General features: G+C 38.8%; 2 protein-coding genes across 3 annotated transcripts in view; one reads left to right on the top strand and one right to left on the bottom strand.

The window, feature by feature from the left end:
• The window catches only part of LOC111524827 (zinc finger protein 430-like), a 137,147-nt gene that overhangs the window by 16,734 nt on the left and 92,462 nt on the right, over positions 1–27,951 (top strand). Inside the window, exons 3-5 of one of the 2 annotated variants that reach the window (XM_026448192.1) lie at positions 1,030–1,156; positions 1,659–1,754; positions 9,558–11,452. In XM_026448192.1, coding sequence (XP_026303977.1) covers positions 1,030–1,156; positions 1,659–1,754; positions 9,558–11,272 — 1,938 coding nt within the window. In that variant the 3' untranslated portion in view covers positions 11,273–11,452. Of the gene's footprint in view, positions 1–1,029; positions 1,157–1,655; positions 1,755–9,557 lie in introns of those variants that run through there. The other variant, XM_023190113.2, reaches the window with a different exon arrangement.
• LOC111524846 (iron-sulfur cluster assembly 1 homolog, mitochondrial-like) lies at positions 7,885–8,635 on the bottom strand. The gene is made up of 2 exons (XM_023190135.1): positions 8,482–8,635; positions 7,885–8,170 (listed from the first exon to the last, which is right to left on the bottom strand). The coding sequence occupies exons 1-2, from the start codon at positions 8,618–8,620 to the stop codon at positions 7,905–7,907; spliced, it is 405 nt and encodes a 134-aa protein (XP_023045903.1). The 5' UTR covers positions 8,621–8,635; the 3' UTR covers positions 7,885–7,904.

The following is a 27,951-nucleotide window of genomic DNA, read 5'->3' as shown; positions in this document are numbered from 1 at the left end:
GGCTAGTTTTTTGTATTTTTTTGTAGAGACGGGGTTTCACCGTGTTAGCCAGGATGGTCTCGATCTCCTGACCTCGTGATCCGCCCATCTCAGCCTCCCAAAGTGCTGGGATTACAGGCTTGAGCCACCGCGCCCGGCTGATATCTGCATCTTAAACTCTGCATAAAACTGATTTTTCTGTATGGGTAAATTCAGACTACACTTTTTGGGGAGCACCATCTCAGCAGTGATGCTGTGTTATTTGGTGTGCGTCAGCACATCATAAACATTTGTTCTCGTGCAGTTGATTTTAAAATTTACTTCAAGAGCTCTCTGAAATATTTATTTCACTATAGAGTTAATTATTTTTCTCTTCATTATTAAGTATCTTTATGTAGCTAAAGAAGAGCTGTGCATAAACCATCACATTTAATCTGGTAGCTGCCTTTCTTTCTTAGGTTTTGTTTGCATATGTCTATCTTTGGAAAATGAAGACTCTTATCTTTGTTTATAGGCCAGAAAAATTGGTAAAACACAGGCTCCTCCACTTACTGGATGTTTGACAGAATATTCCTTTTGGGCCAAACACATTGGCATTACTAGTGAGCTTGTTAGACATTCAGAATCTCAGACTTTATTTCACATCTTCTGAAAAAAAAATATGCACAAGAGCTCCAGTTTATTGTTCACATTGAAACTTGAGAGGGGCCGTCTAACTCAACATGTCATTTTTGCCTGAAAAATACACACTAGTCATTCTTTGTGATGCAAATATAACACTAAAAAATGTACATGTTTGTGTTTATGACTTTAGTTTTATACTTTATTGTTCATAAAATTATATATACACTGGTATTGTAGATCTTAAACCATTCTCTTCTCAGAGTTAGAGAATACATTAGAGAATATTTCTGTGTCGAAAATGTTGGATGATTGCAGTCATTCCTGTAAGTCAGAACCAACTTTCTCTACTCTCTCATTTAACCTTAATTCAAATGATAAATTCTACCCGTGGACACTTGTAAATATGTGTGTATGTGTGTTTTTCAGGGGCCGTTGACATTTAGGGATGTGGTCATAGAATTCTCTCAGGAGGAGTGGCAATGTCTGGACACTGCTCAACAAGATTTGTATAGGAAAGTGATGTTAGAGAACTTCAGAAACCTGGTGTTCTTGGGTGAGAATAACTTTAATGCACCATTCCTTATATACACTAAAGATTTCATTTCTCCGTTTTTGTAGAATAATTTTTGGTCATTTATGCTTTGCATAAATGAGTTTCTGATTCCTGTTTTCAAAAAATCTCGAGGAATTATCTGCGTAGAAAAAAAAATTTCCTCAAGATGTTTTATCTTAGCCTGAACTTTTTGCATTCCTGAGCTGGTCTATACCCTTCACTCGAGAGTAGTGGTAGTTTCAGAAATTTAGTAGTATAAAATATTGTTGCCCGTATGTTAAAATCTATTTGCCACCACTAATTTTTGATTCATAAGTACTGAGTAGTGAAATTAAGGACCTACAAATTTAAAATATTTTCTAAATGTTAAGAACTTTCTGTCATTAAATGGAATTTTGGGATGAATTTTCTAGAATATTACATCCTCTTTACCAAGCACAGTAATAGGTAGGTAATTAGAGAATATAAGCAAGATTCATGTTATTTATTTTTAATAAAGCAGGTATTGCTGTCTCTAAGCCAGATCTGATCACCTGTCTGGAGCAAGGAAAAGATCCCTGGAATATGAAGAGACACAGTACAGTAGCCACACCCCCAGGTAGGTGAGAGTGAATAAAACAGTTGACATAGATGAAAGGTTGGAAGATTACAAAAAAAATGAAAAAGCAAGGTCCCTATAATGTGATTTGGGAAGCTATGTTCCAAAGCAAATAGATTCTGGGAAGCCTGAGGTGTGTGTTTTGGTTTTTTTGTTGTTGTTGTTGCTCTCACATAGGGCCATCTTCTGTCTTAGGCTTTTAAATTCTCTAAGGATTCTACTTTCCCTTCATTGATTTTCCTTCAAGTTTACAGTGAGAGCCAGAGTCCTCTGTGGCATATAAGAGACTACACAATCTGACTGCTTTTCCATTGTTTTGGGGGACACACAAATATCTGCATGATTTTGAGAAGCTTTATGTTAAACTATTTTTTTAGTTCTCTCTTGCATCATGTCTAAAATGTGTGAGAATAGTCGTCACTGTTCTATTGGTTTTTATGTTAATTTTCTGCACGTTCCATCCTTTTTTATTAGTATATTCTTGAAATATAGTCTGAAATTATAAATATGATGTCCCTCTGCTTTGTTCTTTTTCCTCAAGATTGCTTTGGCTATTCAAAGTTTATTGTAGTTTTTTTGTTTTGTTTTGTTTTTTGTTTTGAGACAGAGTTTCACTCTTGTTGCCCAGACTGGAGTGCAATGGCGCAATCTTGGCTCACCATAACCTCTGCCTCCAGCGATTCTCCTGCCTCGGCCTCCCAAGTAGCTGAGACTACAGGCATGTGCCACCATGCCTGGCTAATTTTGTATTTTTAGTAGAGCCGCCTCAGCCTCCCAAAGTGTTGGGATTACAGGTGTAAGCCAGTACACCCAGCCTTTTTTTCTATTTTTTATTTTTATTTATTTATTTTTTTTGAGATGGGGTCTCGCTCTGTTGCCCAGGCTGGAGTGCAGTGGCCGGATCTCAGCTCACTGCAAGCTCCGACTCCCGGGTTTATGCCATTCTCCTGCCTCAGCCTCCCGAGTAGCTGGGACTGCAGGCGCCCGCCACCTCGCCTGGCTAGTTTTTTGTATTTTTTAGTAGAGATGGGGTTTCACCGTGTTGGCCAGGATGGTCTTGATCTCCTGACCTCATGATCTGCCCGTCTCGGCCTCCTGAAGTGCTGGGATTACAGGCTTGAGCCACCGCGTCCGGCCCCTTTTTTTCTATTTTATACTTTCATTCCATTTTGATCATAGAATGTAATTCATAAAATGTCAAATTTAACAAATATTTAAGATGCCGTTTTTGGCCTAACAGGTGGTCTATCAAAGAGAATATTGCACAAGCTATTGAGAAGGATGTGTTTCCTCATATTCTTGAGGACGCTTCTCTATTTCTCTGTTAAACATAATTGTACTGGCTGGGCGCGGTGGCTCACGCCTGTAATCCCCACACTTTGGGAGGCCAAGGCAAGCGGATCATCTGAGTTTGGGAGTTCGAGACCAGCTTGACCAACGTGGAGAAACACCATCTCTATTAAAAATACAAAATTAGCCAGGCATGGTGGTGCATGCCTGTAGTCCCAGCTACTCAAGAGGCTGAGGCAGGAGAATCGCTTGAACCCAGGAGGCGGAGGTTGTGGTGAACCGAGATTGTGCCATTGCACTCAAGCCTGGGCAACAAGAGCAAAACTCCATCTCAAAAAAAAAAAAATTGTATTATACTGCCTTCAATTCCTCTCTTCACTTACTAATATTCTGTCTTGTTTTATTTTTATTACAGAAAGTGGGTTATTGAAATTTCCTACTATAATTATATTGCTGTCTAGGTGTTTCTTCCAGTCTGTCAATATTTGCTTTATATATTTGGAACCTTAGTGTGACATACACACAGACACACACACACATGCACACACAAATTTATCATAGGATCCCAGTTAATAAATCTATTATTGTTTAATGTCCTTCTTTGTCTCTTTGCAATTTTGACTTAAAATACTTTATGTAAGATATGACAGTTTTTGACTTAAGATGTAGATTTTGTAATACTATTTTGACTTCTGCTCTCATTTGGTTAGTATTTGCATGCAATGGCTAAATCTATTTTGCCACCTTCAGTATTTTTTATCATTAGATGTCAGCTGACCCTTGTAGAAAGGCAAATTGGATCTTGGTTTTTAATAATTTTAAATAAATTTCTTTATTGAAAGTATGTCTCTTAATTGGAAAGTTTTCTGAAGCAAAGAGACTTAACTAATTTTCTTGTTCTGTTTGATTCTTGCATCTTTGTCCTACATTTTCTCTCTTTCTGTTTCTCTTTGTGGCTGTTTTATTTTTACTTTGATATGCTTTTACTTCTTTCTTTTTTTTTTTGAGACGGAGTCTTGCTGTGTCTCCTGGGCTGGAGTGCAGTGGCCGGATCTCAGCTCACTGCAAGCTCCGCCTCCCGGGTTCACGCCATTCTCCTGCCTCAGCCTCCGGAGTAGCTGGGACTACAGGCGCCCACCACCTCGCCCGGCTAGTTTTTTGTATTTTTAGTAGAGACGGGGTTTCACCGTGTTAGCCAGGATGGTCTCGATCTCCTGACCTCATGATCCATCCGCCCGTCTCGGCCTCCCAAAGTGCTGGGATTACAGGCTGGAGCCACCGCGCCCGGCCTGCTTTTACTTCTTTCTTATTTTGTTTTATTCTTTGTGGTTCATGGGGGATTACATAAAACCTCGAAAAGATACGATATATTTCAGTCTGGTTAAAAATGAACTTTAGTTGCATGCAAAAATTTTTTCTCATTACATATGTTCTCAGATATCAAATATCAATTTGTCATTGATACTGCTAATTACATTTTTTCTTTTGTATATTTATTAACAGATATTTATAATGATTTCTATGCTTTTATCTTTCAAATTTTGGAGATTAATTAAAAATTTCTTCTGTGCCATTATGATAATGCTAAGAAATTTATTTTTGTGTATGTGCATGTCTTTCCCAAAAAATAATGTGTTTTAATATGATTTCGTGTTGCCTTGTTGAATCATCTTATTTTCATTGAACGCAACTGCTTTCAGCACCTTTTATATGTAAGGAAGTGCCCATATACTTTGTAAAGTTTGGTTATTTTTGAAGTTTTTTTTCTTTTTATTTAGCAGGACAGATTTGGTGATGGTATTATACTCACTTGATAACTGTTTTCTTCACAAATTTGACTATACCACACAGTTTCCTTCTGTCCTGAAAAATATTTGTTGAGAATCCGCTGGCTATCTCATAAGAGTATTCTTGCAAATAATATCACTTTTTTTTTTTTTTTGAGATGAAGTATCACTCTTTTCCCCAAGCTGGAGTGAAATAATGTGATTTCACCTCACTGCGTCCTGGGTTCAAGCAGTTCTCCTACCTCAGCCTCCCGAGAAGCTGGGATTACAGGCATATGCCACCACACCCAGCTAAGTTTGTATTTTAAGTAGAGATGGGATTTCTCCATGTTGGTCAGGCTGGTCTCGAACTCCTGACCTCAGGTGATTCACCCACCTCAGCTTCCCAAAGTGCTGGGATTACAGGTGTGAGCTACCATGCCCAGCCAACACATCACTTTCATCTTGCAGCTCCCAAGATTCTCTTTTCTGTGACTTTTAAAATTGTGCTTACATATGTGTTTGATATAAGTATCTTTGTATCCTAGTTTGTTTGTCGAGTTTCTTCATTTTTATGTCATTTTTAAAAGATTTTTCCGTTATCTTTTATATTTTTTACCTCCATTATTTGTTTTTTGATATTTTAAATATTTCTGTTCTTATTTCCAGTTTTCTGATTTTCTACAGTTCTCTGTGTTCATATTTTACTCATTGAGTATTATTCAGTTTATTTTCGATTTTAAAAATGAAGGTACACATCATTTTTTATTTCTGAAAATTTTATATTTTTGTTGGAACCACATTGCCCTGTTTTATATATATTCTAATCTTTTATTAAAATTTGTACATTTACCCACAAAAAATGTTAACCTGTTCCAGTCTTTATAATGTGGCTTTCTCCTGGCACACTTTGAACAATTGTCTGGGTTAGAGATTCTGAGAGTCTCTCAAACATATTCTTAGAATGTGTCTTGTTTGAAATTTTGAGTTTATTTTTTATTTAAAGGAAATTATTTATCTTCTTTGTTAATACTCAGCAATCACTTGCTGCACCTGTGTTCTTTCTGTGGTACTGCAGTCTGTTCACTGCTGTAACATTTACCTTTGATCTCAGCAGACTCAAACTGTCATTCCAAAGTATGCCACCATTTCTTTCCACACTGTATGTCATGGGTGACAGAAACCAGTGTCTTCAGAGGCTCCTACAAGCAAGTAATAAAGATATATGAGCCAGTATTTTACTTGTGTTTTTATTTTATTTTATTTTATTTCATTTTTTTTGAGGCCACATTTTTTTTAAATTGACAACTCAATCTCTACATACATGCAGCATTGCATGAATTATAAGTGGATCAACAATTATATTATTGATACAAACTCATGAGCATTTACATAAAACTACCGCTCTAGGTTTTGGTGTGTTTTGTGCCAGCTACTTTAGTGAATAAAAGAAACATAAAGGAGCTCAACTACTTGAATTCATAAGAATCAGCTTTCAAAAAAAGCATATATGTCATCTTATAGAATATTTAATACGTCAAACCCAGGAAAATCAGTAACTAAGTGACAGAAGGAACACTTTTTTTTTTTTTTTTTTGAGGCGGAGTCTTGCTCTGTCACCCGGGCTGGAGTGCGGTGGCCGGATCTCAGCTCATTGCAAGCTCTGCCTTCCGGGTTTACGCCATTCTCCTGCCTCAGCCTCCAGAGTAGCTGGGACTACAGGCGCCCGCCACCTCGCCTGGCTAGATTTTTGTATTTTTAGTAGAGACAGGGTTTCACCGTGTTAGCCAGGATGGTCTCGATCTCCTGACCTCGTGATCCGCCCGTCTCGGCCTCCCAAAGTGCTGGGATTACAGGCTTGAGCCACCGTGCCCGGCCTAGAAGGAACACTTTTAAAGAAAAGTTGATGATAAAAATGTTAGGCTAAAATATTAACAACTTTAGCAACTGGACCAAGGAACCATAAAGTATATGCACACTGGGAATTTTAAGAAAAGATCCCCACGTTCTTCTCCTGCACAATGAGGACCACGTTCCAAAAACATTCTGGGTTGTTACAATGTCTTCTCTGCTACAAACCATAGTTTCAAAGATGAAAGAAACAAGATGGTAATTCACATAAAAGGGTTTTAAAATTCTTCCCACTCAAAATAAAATAAAAATAATATGATCTCTATCAAATTATAAAGAAATTATATCAAAATGGTGACCAAATAAAGAACACAGATGATTTGCCTTCACTGACTGCCTTAGAGGGCAGAGCATGTGTCACCTACAAGGAAGGGGAGGTGCGGGTAGAGTCCTTACTCTCCCCGGGCCTGTGGAGTGGGGGTGGATAGGAGCCCTTTGGTTTCCCTGGAGTTTTGCTTCCTCACATAGGGAATTGAGGGAGGCGGGCTAGATGACTTTAAGAGACCCCTCAACTAAAAGAATCAAAGTCCCCTTGAGATCCCATCTCTGAGCAGACACATAAGGTGGCAAAAGAAATGGATTGAAAAACGGATGATGTCTTTCTCACCTTTTAATACCATCACTGAGAACTAATCTGTACTATAGTTTGCCCGGTACTATTAAAGGTATGCAGTGAGGCATCTGACAATGAAATTTTTCGTAAAAATGTATAAAAAGGCTTTATTAAGTTTGGGTGGAAAAACAATGCACCATCATGTTACTACTACCAGCAGTCAGGACGTCCTGTCTCAGATTTTAGGAGTCACCGATCTGGTTGGGAGAAATGCTGAGGGGGATGCATATTCAAGCCATTCGGTAGAGAGTTAAGGAGTGCACACTGTTCAGGAAATGGATAAACAGGTGCCCAGGAAGGCAACTTTAATGAAACTGGTTCTAAAACAAAGGATGCAAGAGACCTAAATGATCCAAAGAGAGTGATGGCTTCTCATTTTCTGTCCTCTAATGAGAATACAAACATTTCTTCTGGGATCTAACACACTAGCTTCATTTTCAAGATAAATCACTTTATTTTCCTTACAAGGCAGCAGCACATTAAGCACGTGACAGTCACATGATTTCTGCAGTGAGCCCCAAGGCTTCCCCGAGCTTTCCTGGAACCTATGGCCAGAAGAGTCCTGAGATTTCAAATATTAAAGCTTTCTATACAGCCACAAGTCCCTTTGATGTTTGAGTTATTGAACACAAACTCACTGGATAATTTGTCTTCAACATAGTCCATTTCTGTTCCTAAAAGTGTTAGCTTTGCTTTCTTTTTGATGAATACTCTGACTCCATCTTGAATAACTTCATCAGAATCTCCTTTTATCTTTGTATATTCTAGAGTATAAGAAAGGCCATTAGAGCCCCTGGTTCGGACACCGACTTTTACACCTAGATGCTCAGGCTTATCTGTTTTTTTTTTTTTTTTTTTTTTTTTTTTTTGAGACAGAATCTCGCTCTGTCTCCCAGGCTGCAGTGCAGTGGCACCATCTCGGCTCACTGCAAGCTCCGCCTCCCGAGTTCATGCCATTCTCCTGCCTCAGCCTCCCGAGCAGCTGGGACTACAGGCACCCGCCACCTCGCCCAGCTAATTTTTTGTATTTTTAGTAGAGATGAGGTTTCACTGTTAGCCAGGATGGTCTCGATCCCCTGACCTCGTGATCCGCCCACCTTGGCCTTCCAAAGTGCTGGGATTACAGGTTTGAGCCACCACGCCCGGCCAGGTTTATCTTTAATAAGTTGTTTTATCTTGTTTACTGCTGGAGGTGTCAGGGTGAGGGTGGTCCAGGTGGGCTGCAGCTTCCTCTTGCTCACAGCCTGGACAGTTTCCTGGACTAAGGAAGCTGACATGTTCACCATCCCGGCACCCCAGTGCCTTGGGCCGGAGCTCGGCTGCCTCAGCCTTTCTCCATGGACACGGCAGGTGCATTCTACCTGTGTTTTTTTTTTTAAAAAAACATATCAAATGTTGGCAATTTACTTATTTTTTTTCTTTCTTTTTTTTTGAGGTGTAGTCTTACTCTGTTGTCCAGGCTTGAGTGCAATGGTGTGATTTCGACTCACTGCTACCTCTGTATCCTGGGTTCAAGCAATTCTCCTGCCTCAGCCTCCTCAGTGGCTGGGATTACAGGTTGAGCCACCACACCAGGCTGGCAGTTTACTTCTTTTTGTTTTGTTTGTTTTTTTGAGATGGCGTCTCGCACTGTCACCTAGGCTGGAGTGCAATGGTGCACTTTCGACTGACTGCAACATCTGTCTCCTGGGTTCAAACAATTCTCCTGCCTCAGCCTTCTGAGTATCTGGAACTATGGGCACACACCACCATGCCCAGCTAATTTTCGTATCTGTAGTAGAGACGGGGTTTCACAATGTTGGCCAGGATGGTCTCAATCTCCTGACCTCATGATCCACATGCTTCAGCCTCCCAAACTGCTGGGATTACAGGTGTGAGCCATCACACTCAGGGCAATTTACTTCTAAAAGCATTATGTTATGTTGAGGAGCAGAAACAGCTGTGTTGGGTAAATGTAATAAACTTTTTTTTTTTTTTATTGTATGTAACTTTTTGCATTGTGCTCACTTGGGGTACTTTAAACATTTAGCTTACATAATTTTTCTCATGTATTTTGGTTAGTATGTTTTTGTTACATACATGTGTCTATAAAAAATTAGGGCCTTTTGTATTTTGCTATGTCACCTTGTATATGTAGTTTGTATAATGTTATAGGTTAGATTTGTAATCTATATTTATCTGAGTCTAGTAAGTGGAGTAATTTGATATTTTTATTTCTTTCAGTTAAATGTTCTCATTTTGCCCAGGACCTTTGGCCACAGCCAGGCATAAAAGATTCTTTCCAAAAAGCGATACTGAGAGAATATGGAAAATACGGACATAAGGATTTACAGTTAAGAAAAGGCTGTAAAAGTATGAATGAGTGTAAGGTGCACAAAGAAGGTTATAATGAACTAAACCAGTGTTTGACAACTACCCAGAGCAAAATATTTCAATGTGATAAATATGGGAAAGTCTTTCATACATTTTTAAATTCAAATACACATAAGACAAGACATACTGGAAAGAAACCTTTCAAATGTAAAAAATGTGGCAAATCATTTTGCATGCTTTTACACCTAAGTCAACATAAAAGAATTCATGTTAGAGAGAATTCTTACCAATGTGAAGAATGTGGCAAAGCTTTTAAATGGTTCTCGACCCTTACTAGACACAGGAGAGTTCATACTGAAGACAAATCCTACAAACATGAAGAATGTGGAAAAGTTTTTAACCAGTCCTCAACTCTTACTAGACATAAGGTAATTCATACTGGAGAGAACCACTGCAAATGTGAAAAATGTGGCAAAGATTTTAAACAGTCCTCACACCTTACTAAACATAAGATAATTCATGCTAGAGAGAAACCCTACAAATGTGAAGGCTGTGACAAAGCTTTCTGCCAATTCTCATACCTTACTAAACATAAGATGATTCATACTGGAGAGAAACCCTACAAATGTGAGGAATGTGGCAAAGCTTTTAACTGCTACTCCTACCTTACTGCACATAAGATGATTCATACTGGGGAGAAACCCTACAAATGTGAAGAATGTGGCAAAGCTTTCTACCGATTCATATACCTTACTACACATAAGAGAATTCACACAGGAGAGAAACCCTACAAATGTGAAGAATGTGGCAAAGCTTTCTACCGATTATCTTACCTTACTACACATAAAATGATTCATACTGTAGAGAAACGCTACAAATGTGAGGAATGTGGCAAAGCTTTTAACTGGTACTCACGCCTTATTACACATAAGAGAATTCATACTGGTGAGAAACCCTACAAATGTGAAGAATGTGGCAAAGCCTTTAGTGTATTCTCAACCCTTACTAAACATAAGATAATTCATACTGGAGAGAGACCCTACAAGTGTGAAGAATGTGGCAAAGCCTTTAATGTATTCTCAACCCTTACTAAACACAAGAGAATTCACAATGGAGAGAAACCCTACAAAAGTTTAGAATGTGGCAAAGCTGTCTACCAATTCTCATACCTTGCTACACATAAGATGATTCATACTGGAGAGAGACCCTACAAACATGAGGAATGTGGCAAAACTTTTAACTGTTCCTCACAAGTTACTAGACATAAGATAATTCATACTGGAGAGAAACCCTACAAATGTGAAGAATGTGGCAAAGCTTTTAAAAAGTCCTCAAACCTTACTAATCATAAGATAATTCATACTGGAGAGAAACCCTACAAATGTGAAGAATGTGGAAAAGCTTTTAACCAGTCCTCAACTCTTACTAGACATAAGAGAGTTCATACTGGAGAGAAACCGTATAAATGTGAAGAATGTGGCAAAGCTTATAACTGGTCCTCAAACCTTACTAAACATAAGAGAATTCATACTGGAGAGACACCCTACAAATGTGAAGAATGTGGCAAAGCTTTTAACCAATCTTCAACCCTTACTATACATAAGATAACTCATATTGGAGAATAACATTACAAATATGAAAAATGTGGCAAATCTTATAACCAGTACTCATACTTTACTACACATAGGAGAATTCATGCAGAAGAGAAATTCTACAAATGTGAAGAATGTGGCAAAGGCTTTAACTGGTCCTCTACCCTTACTTGTGGGCAGCAACCCACCCAGGTGCTAAGGCAAGAAACTGAGGGCACGAATTGTTCCAGTATAATAAAATGTTATAAAATAAGAATAGTTATGCTAGATGTAGATAATAGATATTATATATGAATATCATTAATCATTAGTTTGTAGCAATTACTCTTTATTCCAATATTATAATAATCCTTGCTCTATAATCATAAACCTAGGAAAAACCAGGCCATACAGAGATAGGAGTTGAGGGGACATAGAAGTGACCAGAAGACAAGTGTGAGTCCTCTGTCATGCCTGGACAGAGCCACCAGAGGGCTCCTTGGTCTAGCATTAACACCAGTGTCTGGGAAGATGCCCTTTACCAAGCGGACCATGGTCTAGCGGTAGCATCAGTGCCAAGGAAAAGCACCCGCTACTTAGCAGACCGTGAAAGGCAGTCCCCCTTTCCCAGGAGAGTTTAGAGAAGACTACTTCACTAGGCCCGCCTGCAGTTATCCAGAGGCCTAACCATCTCCCTGTGATGCTGTGCTTCAGTGGTCACTCTCCTAGTCCGCTTTCATGTTCCATTGTGTACACTTGGCTCTGCCTTCTAGATGGCAGTAGAAAAATTAGTGAAAGTACTAAAATCCTCTGCTATGAAGAAATAATGGCATGGGCTGTGTCCTCTCTCTCTCTCTGTCTCTCTGCCTCGGCTGCCAAACAGGGCAGGGCCCCCTGTCCAGTGGACACATGACTCATGTGACCTTGTCAATCATTGGAGATGACTAGCACTCCTTACCCTGCCCCTTTCGCCTTGTATCCAATAAATAACAGTGCAGCCAGGCATTCGGGGCCACTACAGGTCTCTGTGTCTTGGTGGTAGTGGTCTCCCAGGCCCAGCTGTCTTTTTTTTTTTTTTTTTTTTTAATCTCTTTGTCTTGTGTCTTTATTTCTACAATTGCTCATCTCTGCACACAGGGAGAAAAACCCAACAATCCTGTGGGGCTGGACCCTACATTTACTAAAGATAAAAGAGTTTGGGTGTGGTGGCTCACACCTGTAATCCCAGCACTTTGGGAGGCTGAGGTGGGCAGATCACCTGGTCAGAAGTTTGAGACCAGCCTGGCCAATATGGCAAAACCCCATCTCTACTAAAAATATAAAAACTTAGACAGGTGTAGTGGTGCACACCTGTAGTCCCAGCTGCTCTGGAGGCCAAGGTGGGAGAATTGTTTGAACCCGGGAGATGGAGGTTGCAGTGAGCTGAGATTGCTCCACTGCACTCCAGCCTGGAGTACAGAGACTCTGTCTCAAAAAAAAAAAAAATTCATTCTAGAGAGAAACCATGCAAACGAATTCATACTGGAGAGAAAGCCTACAAATGTGAAGAATATGGAAAAGGTTTTTATTGATTCTCATACTTTACTAAACATAAGATAATTCATTCTGGAGAGAAATTCTACAAATGTGAAGAATGTGGCAAAGGCTTTAATTGGTCCTCAACACTTACTAAAGAGAATTCATGCCAGAGAGATATCCTACAAATGTGAAGAATGTGACAAAGCTTTTAACCACTTCTCAACCCTGATGACACATAAGGTAATTCATGCTAGAGAGAAACCCTACATATATGAAGAGTGTCTCAAAACTTTTTATAGATTCTCGTACCTTATTAAACCAAATCCTACAGGAGAGAAATTATACAAATGTGAATAATGTGGCAAAGCTTTTAAGAAGTCCTCATCCATTACTAAATAAGATAATTCATACTGGAGAGAAAACCTAAAAATGTGAGGAATGTGGCAAAGTCTTTAATCGTGCCCTCAACTTTCTGCACATAAGATAATTTATACTGTAGAGAAGCCCTACAAATGTGAAAAATGTAGCAAACCTTTTAACTAATCCTCAACCCTTACTACACATAAAATAATTAATGCTGGAGAGAAATCCTGCAAATGTGGCAAAGCTTTTAACCAATTCTCAAATCTTACTAAACATAAGATAACTCATACTGGAGAAAAATCTTAGAAATGTGAAGGATGTGGTAAAGCCTTTATCCAGTCCTCAGGTCCCACTAAACATAACATAATTCATACTGGAGAGAAATCTTACAACTGTGAAGAATGTGGCAAAGCTTTTAACCAGTCCTCAAACCTTTTTGAACAAAATAATTCATACAGGAGAGAAACCCTACAAATGTGAAGAATGTGGCAAAGCCTTTAGCCAGTCCTCAATTCTTACTAAACATAAGAAAATTCATACTGGAGATTAACCTTATGAGTGTGAAAAATATGGCAAAAGCTTTAACTAGTCCTCATTATTATTATTATTTGAGATGGAGTTTAACTCTCATTGCCGAGGCTGCAATACAATGGTGCGATCTCAGCTCACTGCAACCTCTTGTCTCCCAGGTGTAAGTGATTCTCCTGCCTCAGCCTCCCGAGTAGCTGGGATTACAGGCACGTGCCACCATACCTGTCTAATTTTTTATGTTTAGTGGAGATAGGGTTTCTCCATGTTGATCAGGCTGGTCTTGAACTGCTGACCTTATGATCTGCTTGCTGCAGCCTCCCAAAGTGCTGGGATTACAGGCATGAGCCACCACGCCCAGCCACTAGTCCTCAGATCTTAACACACATAAGATAATTCATACTGGAGAGAAACTCCACAAACCAGAAAGATGCAATAATGCTTTTGACAACATCTCAAACTTTTCTAACCATAAAGGAAATCATATTGGTGAGAAATCCTAGAAATGTGAAGAATGTGACAATGTCTTTAAATGGTTGTCATACTTGATTTTTTTCTTCTTTTTTTTGAGATGAAGTCTCACTCTTGTCCCCCAGGCTGGTGTGCAATGGTGTGATGTTGGCTCACTGCAACCTCTGCCTCCCGAGTTCAAGCAATTCTCCTACCTCAGCCTCCCAAGTAGCTGGGATTACAGGCATCTGCCACCATGCCCGGCTAATTTTTGTACTTTTAGTAGAGATGGGGTTTCACCATCTTGGCCAGACTGGTCTTGAACTCCTTACCTCAGGTGATCCTTCCACCTTGGGCCTCCCAAAGTGTTGAGATTACAGGCACGAGCCATAACTCCTTGCCTTTCTTGATTAGATGTAAAATAATTCATACTGGGAAAAATTCCTACAAGTGAGAACAATGTGGCAAAACTTTAACCACCTTATTGAACAGAAAGCATTTACATTTGAGAAAAATTATACAAATACAGACTGCAAAAGACATTAATGTCTGTTTATATCTTAACACCAGAGAGTTCATACTTAATAAAAGCAAGATAAGGGCAATTAGTGTCAACAGATCTTTCAGAAAAATGTAAGCCTTTAAAGTGAAGAAGAGTATATTGAAGATGGACATTACAAACAAAGAGGGTTGTAGTCCCTTGAATCAGATTTTATTGTACATATTTTGTACTAGAAGAAAACCCTGAAGCAGTTGCTCAAGCTTTGTTCAACATCAAGGCATTTATATTGGAAAAGTGCTTGCAAATGTAATAAATTTGGAAAAACACTTTTCAAACAGGACATCTTAGAAAACGCCAGTTTATACTGAAGTATATTTTTGAAAATGCAGTAAAATGAAAAAATATTTAATCCAAATTAGGGGCTGTGTAAATATCAGAGAATCTATAATAGAAATATATGAGGAACTGACACTTTGGATATACTAAGTCAGAGTTCTGAGTGTAGAAAATAAAACTAAACTTGGTAGAAAAAGTATTTGTATATAACTTTAAGAGGAGTAAGAGTTTTTTTGCAGAGTAATAACTACTTTCAAAGTATACTTTATTTCTTGAAAAAATTACAGACTTTGAAAGCAAATGATGTAATTCAACACTCATTATTTTCTCCTGTTTCTTCATTCTTATTCACTTGTGAAAGCATGTGATCAGTTGTTGCTGCATCAAAGGTAGGAGAGATTCTTTTCCATTAGGGGGCATTATTTATGATCTTTTCTATGGACAAGTAAGGACATTAGAATGTAAGATGCGTGATCAAAAAGTGGAGAGGTTCTCTGTGGTTAACTTATACTCTTGAGTGATGTATGAGGTAGGTGTTAAGAGTAATATTCTTTTGCATTATGAGAAAACTAGTAGTATATTATTGTTCTAATTATACTTTTATATATTAAAATGTAGTACATTTTTAAAATTTTACATTATGTGTGAAGTTAATGGTTTCAACATTTTTAACATGTTAATCTCTTGCCAGTGGCTTTAAAGTGTAGATAAGTTAAAGAATATTATTCCTGTTGCATAAACATTTATCCTTATTTTAATCAATTAAATTTATTCTTAATTTTTGTGGGTATATGAGTATATACACTTATGCCATATATGGCATATTTTGATACATAAATACAATACATAATCACATGATAAATGTATCCATCACCTCTAGCATTTATCCTTTGTATTACAATCAAATTTTACACTTTTACTTATTTTAAAATGTACAATTATGGCCAGGCACAGTGGCTCACGCCTGTAATCACAGAACTTTGGGAAGCCGAGGTGGGTGGATCACCAGGTCAGGAGTTCGAGACCAGCCTGGCCAACATAGTGGAACCCTGTCTCTACTAAAAATACAAACAATTAGCCAGTCGTGGTGGCAGGCACCTGTAATCCCAGCTACTTAGGAGGCTGAGGCAGGAGAATCACTTGAACCTGGGAGGCGGAGGTTGCAGTGAGCCAAGATCATGCTACTGCGCTCCAGCCCAGGCGACAGTGTGAGACTCTGTCTCAAAAATATATATATATATACAATTAAATTGTTAATGACTACCAGGTTATTTTTATGGTCATAATAGAAATGATATGCAAGTATAAATGAAATACATATATTTCTGGGTCCTGAATAGATATTTTTAAATTTTATACATGTATATATATATTTGAACATGTGTCCTGTCTGCCTGCAAACACAGACTTTTAGTATTGATATCAGAGGGTTAAATATACTATACATTAGTCTAAAGATAAACCTTAGGTGTAAGGAAATTATGGAGTAAGTGAGTTTGTGTGAGTGTAAGTTTGTATTTATTTTCAGAAGAAAAGAGCAATATTGGAAAAAAATTATTTTAACAAGGTGACTAGTATAAAACTAAAAGCCTCAAAAATGCTGAAAGCAAATGTATTCTCTCTGCTCTATTGAATTTATTACTATATTTATTGTACATGGAATTGTTTTTTAATTTTCATTTTGAGATAATTGTTAATGTATAGAACTGACTTTGATGTTGCTTTTGTATTTTGAAAGTTTAATAAATTTGTTTATTTTTAATAGGTTTTAGTAAAGTCTTAGGCTTTGTTTGTTTATTTGTTTTTTTGTTTTTGTTTTGAGATGGAGTCTTCCTCTTGTCACCCAGGCTGGAGTGCAGTGGCACGATCTTGGCTCACTGCAACCTCTACCTCCTGGGTTCAAGCAGTTCTCCTGCCTCAGCCTCCTGAGTAGCTGGGATTACAGGTATTGTGCCACCAGGCCCAGCTAATTTTTTTTTCTATTTTTTTATAGAGATGGGGTTTCACCATGTTGGCCAGGCTGGTCTCGATCTCCTGACCTAAGGTGATCTGCCTACCTTGGCCTCCCAAAGTATTGGGATTACAGGCATGAGCCACCAAGCCAGGCCAGTCTTATCCTTTTCTATACTTTAGATTGTGTATAGAGATAAAAGATAATCATTCAGGAATAATTAACTTCTTTTGTCCAATCTGGATGCCTTTGATTGTATTCTGTAATTCCTTTGTCTTGGTGTCTTGGATTAGTACTATTTTTGGTAAGACTGACTAGAGTGAGTATCCTTGTCTTGTACTAGCTGTTAAAGTAAAAGCTTGCTGTCCAGTTTTTGGTTATATGTTGCATTTATTGACTGAGGTGTACTTGATCTATACCTAATTTTTTCAGAGATTTATCATAAGGGAATGTAAAGTTGTGTCAAACTTCCATTGTGCATTTTTTTTTTTTTTGTATTTTGCCTCTGTTTAAGTGTTAGAGATGTGAAATCACAATTAATTCTACATACATACAAAAAATCACCGGAGACCGCTATGAACATCTCTACGCATGCAAACTAGAAAATTCGGAGAAAATAAACTCCTGGATACACAAAACTTTCCAAGAGTCATCCAGAGTCCACTGATGCTGAAGTGTTCAGACACAAAATATTGATAAAAAGATGAGGTTTTATTTATTAATTTTACTACAGAGCATTTGATGCCAGCAAGCTTTTTTCCTTGAAACTTTGAAAACATGCTTTAGTTTTTATTTAGTTTGGAAAGCCAAATTTGGTCAAAAGTAAATATAACAACAAATGAATATTAATCATTTTGGAAGTGAATTCAAATTATTGTATAAAATGTTAAATTTGGTGGAGATACTTGTGTCAGAATTTTTTCAAAATTTGAATACATAAAGTGTAATAAAACTGAAACTTGAAAAATATACATGCTTTTATGACATCATTTTGTGATCATTTAAATTTTTAATTTAGCAGTTTTGGCTGTGTTTAAAATGTAGATATTGACATCACAAAAAATAATGAAGAATACAAAACAAAGCACAATAGTGTTGATGGCTACCGTGAGACTTCAGTTCTTAGTTTCAAAAATTTAAACAAGAGACATAAAACCATGAAAATGAAGCATGGAGGGATTTATTTGCAAAGTAGAAACACTATTTTAAAAGTTAGGTGCAAAACTCCCCCAAGAGAAGGGATTCAGGGTGGGCTGCTTACAAGAATGAGCCAGCAAAGACTGGAACTAGAGAGACTCCATTTATGGGAGTCTTACATAATTATTTACAAGGAAGTAGAAAGTGGTGTTATTAGTAAGCATATTCTGGGTGGTCCTATTGGTGCACATACACAGTGGCTGTACATGCTTGTTTATATGTCACATATTTCATTAGCATCTTAAATCTCCACTCACATGTGTGGTTTTTACTATTATAATGAGTAAAAGGTCAGAGGACAAGTAAAATAAAAATGTGCATGCTTTTTTTTTTAGATAGAGTCTTGCTCTGTCACCTAGGCTGGAGTGCAGTGGTGGATCTTGGCTCACTGCAACCTCTGCCTCCCAGGCTCAAGGGATTCTCCTGCCTCAGCCTCCTGAGTAGCTGGGACCACAGGCACATGCCACCACACTCATTATTTTTAGTAGAGACTGGGTTTCACCATGTTAGTCAGGATAATAATGTGCATGCTCTTTGCAGGAATATTTCCCCAGTGAAGAGAGCTTTGCTTGAATGAGCTGAAATACAGTGCAAATGTTGGGATTTATTGTGTCAACAATATGCTGTCACCATGTAATCATCATGGCTGCTGCATCCCGAGGACATAGTGACTTTCTTGCTACCCAGTCTACCTCAATAGTACTTGTCTTGGTTTATTTTCAACTGTCAACTCTGAGACTAAGATTTAGTTGTTATGTCAATATTATCAAAAGTGGGAAAATCAAAATTTTTAAATAAAACATTTGAACTCGATTTGGTTAGCTGTGTACCCAGGAAAAATCATTATACATTCCTGGAGCTTCGATCAAAATGTATGTGTAGGTGAATGTTAGTTTTTCGTGTAGGTTTTTGTTCGTTTACATTTTTAAAGATATTTTTCCTATTTTATGGTGATACTAAGCACACAAAACTTACCAAGAGCTCTATTTTACTGCATTTTTCAACCAAAAGGTTAAATACTTAAATATTGAAAGTGACATTCTGGATTATTTTCCATGTGATGGAATCTGCATTTATCAGACTACATTGCAGTTTTTCCTTATGTGGTGCAAGGTTATAAAAATGCCATCCAGCCCGGCGCGGTGGCTCAAGCCTGTAATCCCAGCACTTTGGGAGGCTGAGACGGGCGGATCACGAGGTCAGGAGATCGAGACCATCCTGGCTAACACGGTGAAACCCCGTCTCTACTAAAAATACAAAAACTAGCTGGGCGAGGTGGCGGGCGCCTTTAGTCTCAGCTACTCGGGAGGCTGAGGCAGGAGAATGGCGTAAACCCGGGAAGCGGAGCTTGCAGTGAGCTGAGATCCGGCCACTGTACTCCAGTCCGGGCGACAGAGCAAGACTCCGCCTCAAAAAAAAAAAAAAAAAAAATGCCATCCAGTTGATTTCTTAGGTAACAGTAGAATGTGTTTTTCAGACAGTAGCATGAGAATTCTTGACATACTACCTTTAGACATAATGAAAGCAAATGAATAAATGTGTTGAAATTTGTCTTTATTCATAATGAATTAGAGGCTAATTCATGGCAACACATGTAGTTCAATCCAAATTTTTTTGTGTAAAATTTTGTTGAGCTGCATCCATCTATATAGGTAACACTAATTTGATAACAGCTCCTTTATAATAAGCTGGAACTCATTTTACCTGGTGGTTTTGTTTTAAATATGTGAGCTGTATTATATAACATTTAAATAAGTAATAAAATTAATTCAGAGATTATAGAAAGAAAAGTACAGGCACACTATAAATGAATTGAAATCTGGCAACTGACACTGATGAACAGGTTGAGCAAATTTGACTAGACCTAAATTCCAATATTGAAATACAGAATTTTAACTAAAAACATCTTTAACAACATGATAGACGTATGAGATTTGAAAAAAGATATTGATTTGTTTACCCCTCATCAATCAATATTAGGTTAAATTAGAAAATTGTGAACACATCATACAAAAAATAAAATTAGTAAACTATCAGACTTCATCTGATTAAAACAAGACTTTTGGATATTTGAAAGCACCAAATTATCGATGAAAAATATCTATTTTGAACAGATCTTTGATCTTATATACATATTACTACTAAGTAAAACCTAATACAGCCATACAAGTTGTCAACTGCATTTTCAAAATTATGAGAACTTAGAACAAGTAAACTAAACCCTTACAGTTTAGATTAAAAATAATAATAAATTACTTAGTATTTGCCCTTGTGATGAAAATCACAATTTTTCATTTTGGAACAAACAGGAAATGCTGTGATGAGATTTACTGTGCTAAGGATGCTGGGATCCAGTGGACCAGAATCGTCAGGACCTTACCATGGTCACTACTGTTTTTCCTCTTCTCTCATTCATTTCCTAGACTCCTTTATCAATTCCATTTCTATGTTACAAGTTAACGGTTTTGCACAGCTTTAGCATTTGCCTTTGATTTCTGCTAATTTTCTTTGTTAGTTTTTCTTGTCCATCTCTGGTGGCTGCTTTGCTGTTCCACTTCCAGGAGTTCGCGGAACTTCACTCTCAGACGCTCCAACAGTCGGTCGATTTGGCTCAAGCTCTCCGGCAGTTTCTCCGGGTTCTTCTAATCCTGGTGTCTTAGATTTATCAGCAGGACCTTGTTTCAGTGACCACTGCTACCGCCGCCACCTGCCAGCGGGGCTGCTCCTACAGCAGCCGAAACGCCCACGCCTGAGGACGCCTTAGCTGTAACCCTTGGTCACGGTCCAGCTTGGTGCGCAGAAACCCGACGTCAATCAGACAATTTTGCGTAGCTGGGCGAGCTTTCCTGGGCATGCGGGGCAGTTCCCCCATCATCTTTATGCTGCCACCTCCACTTTCATCAGAGAGACACACAGGATGGTGCAGGGACCTGGAGACACCATGGAAGAGTCCAGGGTAGTGAGGAGGGGCTGGACCGGGCAGCCTCAGGCCCAGCGCATGGCGGTGCCCCTCACGCCTGAGCGGAGATTAGCCACTGCCACCTCGGGGAGGACAGAGAGGCCTAGAGTCCCCAGCCCCTCTCTGTGCACCAGCAGAGGAAAAAATTATTTTCTAAAAAAAAAAAAAGAAGAAGAAGAAGAAAAGTACGGAGAACTTGCAGATCTGACCCAAGCAAATTTTTATTCTTTTCTTTTTCTCGTTATTTCTGCCTTTTTCCTTTTAAATTGTTCTCTCCTGAAGTCAGATTTCATGTTCCATCCTAATGTGGCCATTTAAATGTAATTATGATGGTCACAAATTTGGAAACTAAAAATTTTAATATATGTTTACCCAGAAGTGCTGGTTTAACTTTAAATTTTGAATAGTGCTTTCTGAATTCTACATTTCATTATTTTCTATTTGATTCTGTTAACTAAACTATAGGAAGTAAAAATAAAATCTTGATTTGCATAGTTTCACAGTTTACAAAGAATATGTACTCATTCTTTTAAATGATAAATGTGTGTTGAGCACACACGATATGCCATTCTTTTGGTAGCCTTAGAAAAAAAATATAGAGGCCAGGCACGTTGGCTCACACCTGTAATCCCAGCGCTTTGGGAGGCCGAGTCGGGTGGATCACCTGAGGTCAGGAGTTTGAGACCAGCCTAGCCAACCTGGTGAAACACTGTCTCTACTAAAAATACAAAAATTAGCTGGGCATGGTGGCGGGCACCTGTAATCCCAGCTACTCGGGAGGCTGAGGCAGGAGAATCACTTGAACTCGGGAGGCGGAGATTGCAGTGAGCTGAGATCCTGCTGCTGCACTCCAGCCTGGGCGACATCAAAAAAAAAAAGAGAGAGAGAAAGAGAGAGAGAAAGAGGAAGGAAGGAAGGAGAAAGAAAGAAAAGGAAAGAAGGAAGAAAAGAAAAGAAAAGAAAGAAGAAAGTATTGGTTTCTACTCTCATGAACTTTCAGTATAACTTCATAAAATCATGCATTCCTGAGAAGTGGATACCTCTGAAGTTTCCTAAAGTCCTCCTAACCCAAAGTAACCAGTATCTGAATTTTGTATTATCCTTTACTTTATGCAATTTTATCTATAAGCAATATATGTTTCAGTGTTATCTGTTTTTTGCCTTTAGATAAATTCTACAAGTTTTCGTCTGTGATCTGCTTTTTTATTTACAATTGTTTCCATTTTTCCATGCTGCTTTGCATAGCTATAGTTGTCCATTTTCACTGCTGCATAGTGTGAATGTACGTCAGTTTTTAAACCAATTCTATAGCCATGGTTATTTGTGAATTCCAGTTACTCTGTATTTTTACCAACTCTTGGAATTACTAGACATATTGAGGGGTGAAGCCAGCTGGACTTCCTGGGTCCAATGGGGGCTTGGAGAACTTCTCTGTATAGCTAAAGGATTGTAAATGCACCAATCAGCACTCTGTAAAAACACACCAATCAGCACTGTCTAGCTAAAGGATTGTAAACGCACCAATCAGTGCTCTGTAAAATAGACCAATCAGGACGTGGGTGGGGCCAAATAAGGGAATAAAAGCTGGCTACCTGGAGCCAGCAGTGGCAACCTGCTTGGGTCCCTTTCCACACTGTGGAAGCTTTGTTCTTTCACTCTTCTCTGTAAATCTTGCTGCTGCTCACTCTCTGGTTCTGCACCACCTTTAAGAGCTGTAACGCTCGCCATGAAGGTTCACTGCTTCATTCTTAAAGTCACCTAAACCAGGAACTCACCAGAAGGAAGAAACTCTGGACACATTGGAAGGAACAAACTCCAGACACACCAGCTTTAAGAGCTGTAACACTCACCGCAAAGGTCCACAGCTTCATTCTTGAAGTCAGTGAGACCAAGAACCCACCAGAAGGAATAAATTCTGGACACAATATTTTTTGACAAATTCTGGAGAATCAGAATGGTATATCATTTATAGTTTTAATTAGCATTTCTACAGTTACTAATGAAGTTAGCGTTTTTCAGAAGTTAATTGGTCAATTGTGTTTTAAGATGTGCCATCTCTCTATTTTTAATGTATTTCATTTCTTTGTGCATTCATATTCTGTAAGGTATATTGTCTAAATACTAATTTTTTGTAATAAGTGTTTTTTATAGATTTTTGTCCTAGTTATGATTTGCCTTTCCACCATCTTTATTTAAGCATGTTTTTATAAGTTCTTAATCAAAAATTCTTAAAATTTAGTCTAATTTATAATATATTGTGCTATGTTTAAGAAATTGTTGGCCGGGCGCGGTGGCTCAAGCCTGTAATCCCAGCACTTTGGGAGGCCGAGACGGGCGGATCACGAGGTCAGGAGATCGAGACCATCCTGGCTAACACGGTGAAACCCCGTCTCTACTAAAAATACAAAAAAGCTAGCCGGGCGAGGTGGCGGGCGCCTGTAGTCCCAGCTACTCCGGAGGCTGAGGCAGGAGAATGGTGTAAACCCGGGAGGCGGAGCTTGCAGTGAGCTGAGATCTGGCCACTGCACTCCAGCTCGGGCGACAGAGCGAGACTCTGTCGCAAGAGCTAAAAAAAAAAAAAAAAAAAAAGAAATTGTTTTACCCCACTGTTGTAACAACAATATTATCCTGTATTTTCTCCTAAAAGTTTTAAATTTTCAATCTATGTGAAAAATTGTTGTGTCAGTTGCTGTGCAGGAATCTAGTCTACCCAGGTAGAACCAATTGTTTAGGTACTAGCTTATTGATTTATTCTACTTTGCCAGTATAATCGTGATACTGAGCTCTCATTTTTTTTTTTTTTTTTTTTTTTTTTTTGTAATAGGGCTGAGGCTGGGTCTTGCTCTGTCGCTCGGGCTGGAGTGCAGTGGCCGGATCTCAGCTCACTGCAAGCTCCACCTCCCGGGTTTATGCCATTCTCCTGCCTCAGCCTCCGGAGTAGCTGGGACTACAGGCGCCCGCCACCTCGCCCGGCTAGTTTTTTGTATTTTTAGTAGAGACAGGGTTTCACCGTGTTAGCCAGGATGGTCTCGATCTCCTGACCTTGTGATCCGCCCGTCTCGGCCTCCCAAAGTGCTGGGATTACAGGCTTGAGCCACCGCGCCCGGCTGAGCTCTCATTTTAATCTGTTGGCTGGGACCATAGATGCAATATTTAGTAAAAATGTTGATAGCAGCATCCTTATAATGTTTATGACATCAAAAGACAAGCTTTCAATGGTTTATCATGTACATTTGCTGTAGTATATTTTAAATACCTTCTATATTTAGAAAATAAAATTTCCTTTTATTTTTAGTTTGCTAAAAGGTTTTTACCAAGCTCTTTTTCTGTGCCTATTGTATATACATGTATAGATTTTACAAAGTGTAACTTATCTTGTACTCTTGAGATAAACTTATTTATGGTTTTACTTTTTTTTTTTTTTTTTTTGAGATGGAGTCTCGCTCTGTCACCCAAGCTGGAGTGCAGTGGTGCAATCTTGTCTCACTGCAACCTCTGCCTCCTGGGTTCAAGCGATTCTCCTGCCTCAGCCTCCTGAGTAGCTGGGACTACAGGTGCGTGCCACCATGTCCGGTTAATTTTTGTATTTTTAGTAAAGACGGGATTTCACCATACTGGCCAGACTGGTCGAACTCCTGACTTCGTGATCCTCCCAACTCAGCCTCCCAAAGTACTGGGATTATAGGCGTGATCCACCGCTCCCAGCTGGGTTTACTTATTTTATACAGAGCAAGATTCAGTTTGTTAGCAAATGCTTTAAAACTTTTAAGTCTGTCTTTATGAATGATACTTTTATAGTTATTCACGTTTTGTCTCCGTCAATCTTTGGTATTGACTCTCAGAAATTGAGTTGTGCAGTGTTTTTACCTCTATTTCTTGAAAGGCTAAATAATATTAACAGTATGCTTTTCATTTTTAAACTTTAAATGTCTGAAAGACTTACCAGAATTTTCTGAGACTGACATTTGTTGCATATGTGTTAATTTCATCTGAGCGCTCATCTTTACTAGTTCTGTCTAGTGCACCTAAGTTCAAATGTGGTTAGTGAGTTATTTTAGTTACTGTATTATTCATTCCACAACTTAGTTACCTTTTTTTTTTTTTTTTTTTTTGAGACAGAGTCTCGCTTTTGTCACCCAGGCTGGAGTGCAGTGGCCGGATCTCAGCTCACTGCAAGCTCCGCCTCCTGGGTTTACGCCATTCTCCTGCCTCAGCCTCCTGAGTAGCTGGGACTACAAGCGCCCGCCACCTCGCCCGGCTAGTTTTTTTTGTATTTTTTAGTAGAGACGGGGTTTCACCTTGTTAGCCAGGATGGTCTCGATCTCCTGACCTCGTGATCCGCCCGTCTCGGCCTCCCAAAGTGCTGGGATTACAGGCTTGAGCCACCGCGCCCGGCCCAACTTAGTTACTTTTAAAATTATTTTATAGTTTCTAATTTCCTGTAGATACTTTCATTCGTCTTATTTAAATATGGTAAGCCTAGTTGTTTTTAATATTTTTGTTGATAAATCTAACATTGGATGTCTTTGTAGATTTGTTTCTGTTATTTCTTCTTCTGATGTCTTTCACACTGTCTTCTTTATTGTGAGTTTTGTCATCGTTGGTTGCTTGCTAGTCACTGTTCGTAGAAAGTTACTTGCGAGTTTCATCAAGGACCGGATGAGATGTTACCTTCTTTAAGAAAGTTTGCGGCCAGGCGCGGTGGCTCAAGCCTGTAATCCCAGCACTTTGGGAGGCCGAGACGGGCAGATCACGAGGTCAGGAGATCGAGACCATCCTGGCTAACACGGTGAAACCCCGTCTCTACTAAAAAACACAAAAAACTTAGCCGGGCATGGTGGCAGGTGCCTGTAGTCCCAGCTACTCGGGAGGCTGAGGCAGGAGAATGGCGTGAACCTGGGAGGCGGAGCTTGCAGTGAGCCGAGATCCAGCCACTGCACTCCAGCCTCTGCGACAGAGCACGACTCCGTCTCAAAAAAAAAAAAAAAAGTTTGCTTTTGCTTCTTTCAGTTTTCTGAAAATTTTACCACATGAAACAATCATTTGGACAACTTTAAGTAATGTGGTTCATTCAAAATGTATATAACTGATGGAGAAATTTATGTAAGATCAATGTGTGCTGACAAGATTGTAGAAATTTCTTTCTCTTTTAAAAATTTTTCTTTATCACCTGCGCTTAACCTCAAGACAATCTTGTATGCCATTCCTCAGTGTTGGGAAGAAAGAGACTGTTTGGGTCACACATAGCCTTTGAACTCCCAGATTAATTTTGAGAAGGTGTTTATAATAATTCCCAAGTGCTAAACATCCAAAAGTACTTAATAAATGTTAGGTAACACCATTATGCTAATAATCCTGAACACAAATTTTTAAGTGTTCAGTTGCACTATTGTGTTCTATGAAAAGAACATTTTTGTTTAGAATATTTTCCAATAGATTGATTACGTGTTATATATTGCAAATATGTTTGTAGTTTGTATAAGGCAAATAATGAGATGTTTGGATTCAAAGATGCATAAGATCAAACACTAAGAAAATTTTCTGTATAGTTGAGGAGAAAGAGTATGTTGAAAAAGCCAATGCAGTTCATGGGTTGCAAGTTTCTGTCTCCTGCTCCCACCTAATCTGCCTGCTCCTGGCTGCCAGCAGCCAAGATTTGCTTTACAATACTGAGAAAAAAGTATTAAGAAAGCCAACCCCATAGTCTGTTTACATACACAAATATAAAGCAACGTTCTTCTCTAATGTGAGGAATATGTTTAGGAAAGCTAAAAATGATTTCAAAGTAAGAAAGTAAAACGTTGGCAGCATGAGCACATCTAGCCCTACAGGCTGAGTTGCTTTTGGAGTGAAGAGCTCACACAAAAGGCAAGAGAAAGATTAGAAAATAATAATTTTGCCTTTGAGTACTTTATATTTTTTATATTTCCATGAATTCCATAAATAATAAAATTGTATGAATGCATTTTTTCTGTAAACATTATTTTGGATATAGTGTCCTACTCTGTTGCACCAGATGGAGTGCAGTGGTGAGTTTACAGCTCACTGCAGCCTCAATGTACAATGCTCAAGTGGTTCTTTCACCTCAGCCTCTCAAGTAGCTGGGACTACAGGTGGGTACCACCACGTACAGCTAATTTATTTCAGTTTTAGTTTTGATAAGATCTCAATATGTTGCTGAAGGGGTGGCCTGCCCCTCCACACCTGTGGGTGCTTCTCATTAGGTGGGACGAGAGACTTGAGAAAAGAAATAAAGACACAGAGACAAGGTATAGAGAAAGAAAAGCGGGGCCCAGGGGGCCAGTGCTGTGTTTTCAGAGGACCCACACTGGCACCGGCCTGAGTTCCCTTAGTATTTATTGATAATTATCTTTACCATCTAAAAGATAAGGGAGTAGCTAGAAAATAGGATCATTGTAGGGAAGAAATCAGCAGTAAGACATAAGAACAAAAATCCCTGTAACATGAATAAGTTAAAAGGAAAATGCTGTGCCTTGAGATGCATATGCGAACATCTCCATAAACCTTTTAGCAGTATTGCTCCAGCAAGCCCCACCTTATTCCTAAAGGCGGTTTTCTCCTTACTCAGTAAACAAAGCACACAATGGGTTTTACCCGGAGATGTTCCATTGCCCAGGGAGGGGCAGGATTCTTAATCAGCAAGCTGCCTTCAGGTACTTGTTTAACAAAGACACATCCTGCACAGCCCAATATCCATTAAACCTTGAGTCACCACACCACATGTCTCTTGCAAGGACAAAGTTGGGGGTAGGGTCACAGATTAACAGCATTTCAAATACAGAACTAAATGGAGTCTCTTATGTCTACTTCCTTCTATATAGACACAGTAACAGGCTGATCTCTCTTTTCCCCACATGTTGCCAACACTTGTCTTAAACTCCTAAACTCAAACAATCTTTCTCCCTCAT

The sequence above is a fragment of the Piliocolobus tephrosceles genome, chromosome 21 (genome assembly GCF_002776525.5).
Source record: "Piliocolobus tephrosceles isolate RC106 chromosome 21, ASM277652v3, whole genome shotgun sequence".
Taxonomy (NCBI): Eukaryota; Metazoa; Chordata; class Mammalia; order Primates; family Cercopithecidae; genus Piliocolobus; species Piliocolobus tephrosceles.
Note: the sequence above shows the minus strand (reverse complement) of the source record. Positions and strands in the feature narration are given on the sequence as shown.

Excerpts from the sequence above, each read along its gene's own strand:
- LOC111524846 (XM_023190135.1), bottom strand. The coding sequence starts at position 8,620 with ATGGTGAACATGTCAGCTTCCTTAGTCCAGGAAACTGTCCAGGCTGTG. Across the intron at positions 8,171-8,481 it reads ACTTATTAAAGATAAACCTG|ATAAGCCTGAGCATCTAGGT; the intron begins GCCGGGCGTGGT and ends AAAAAAAAACAG.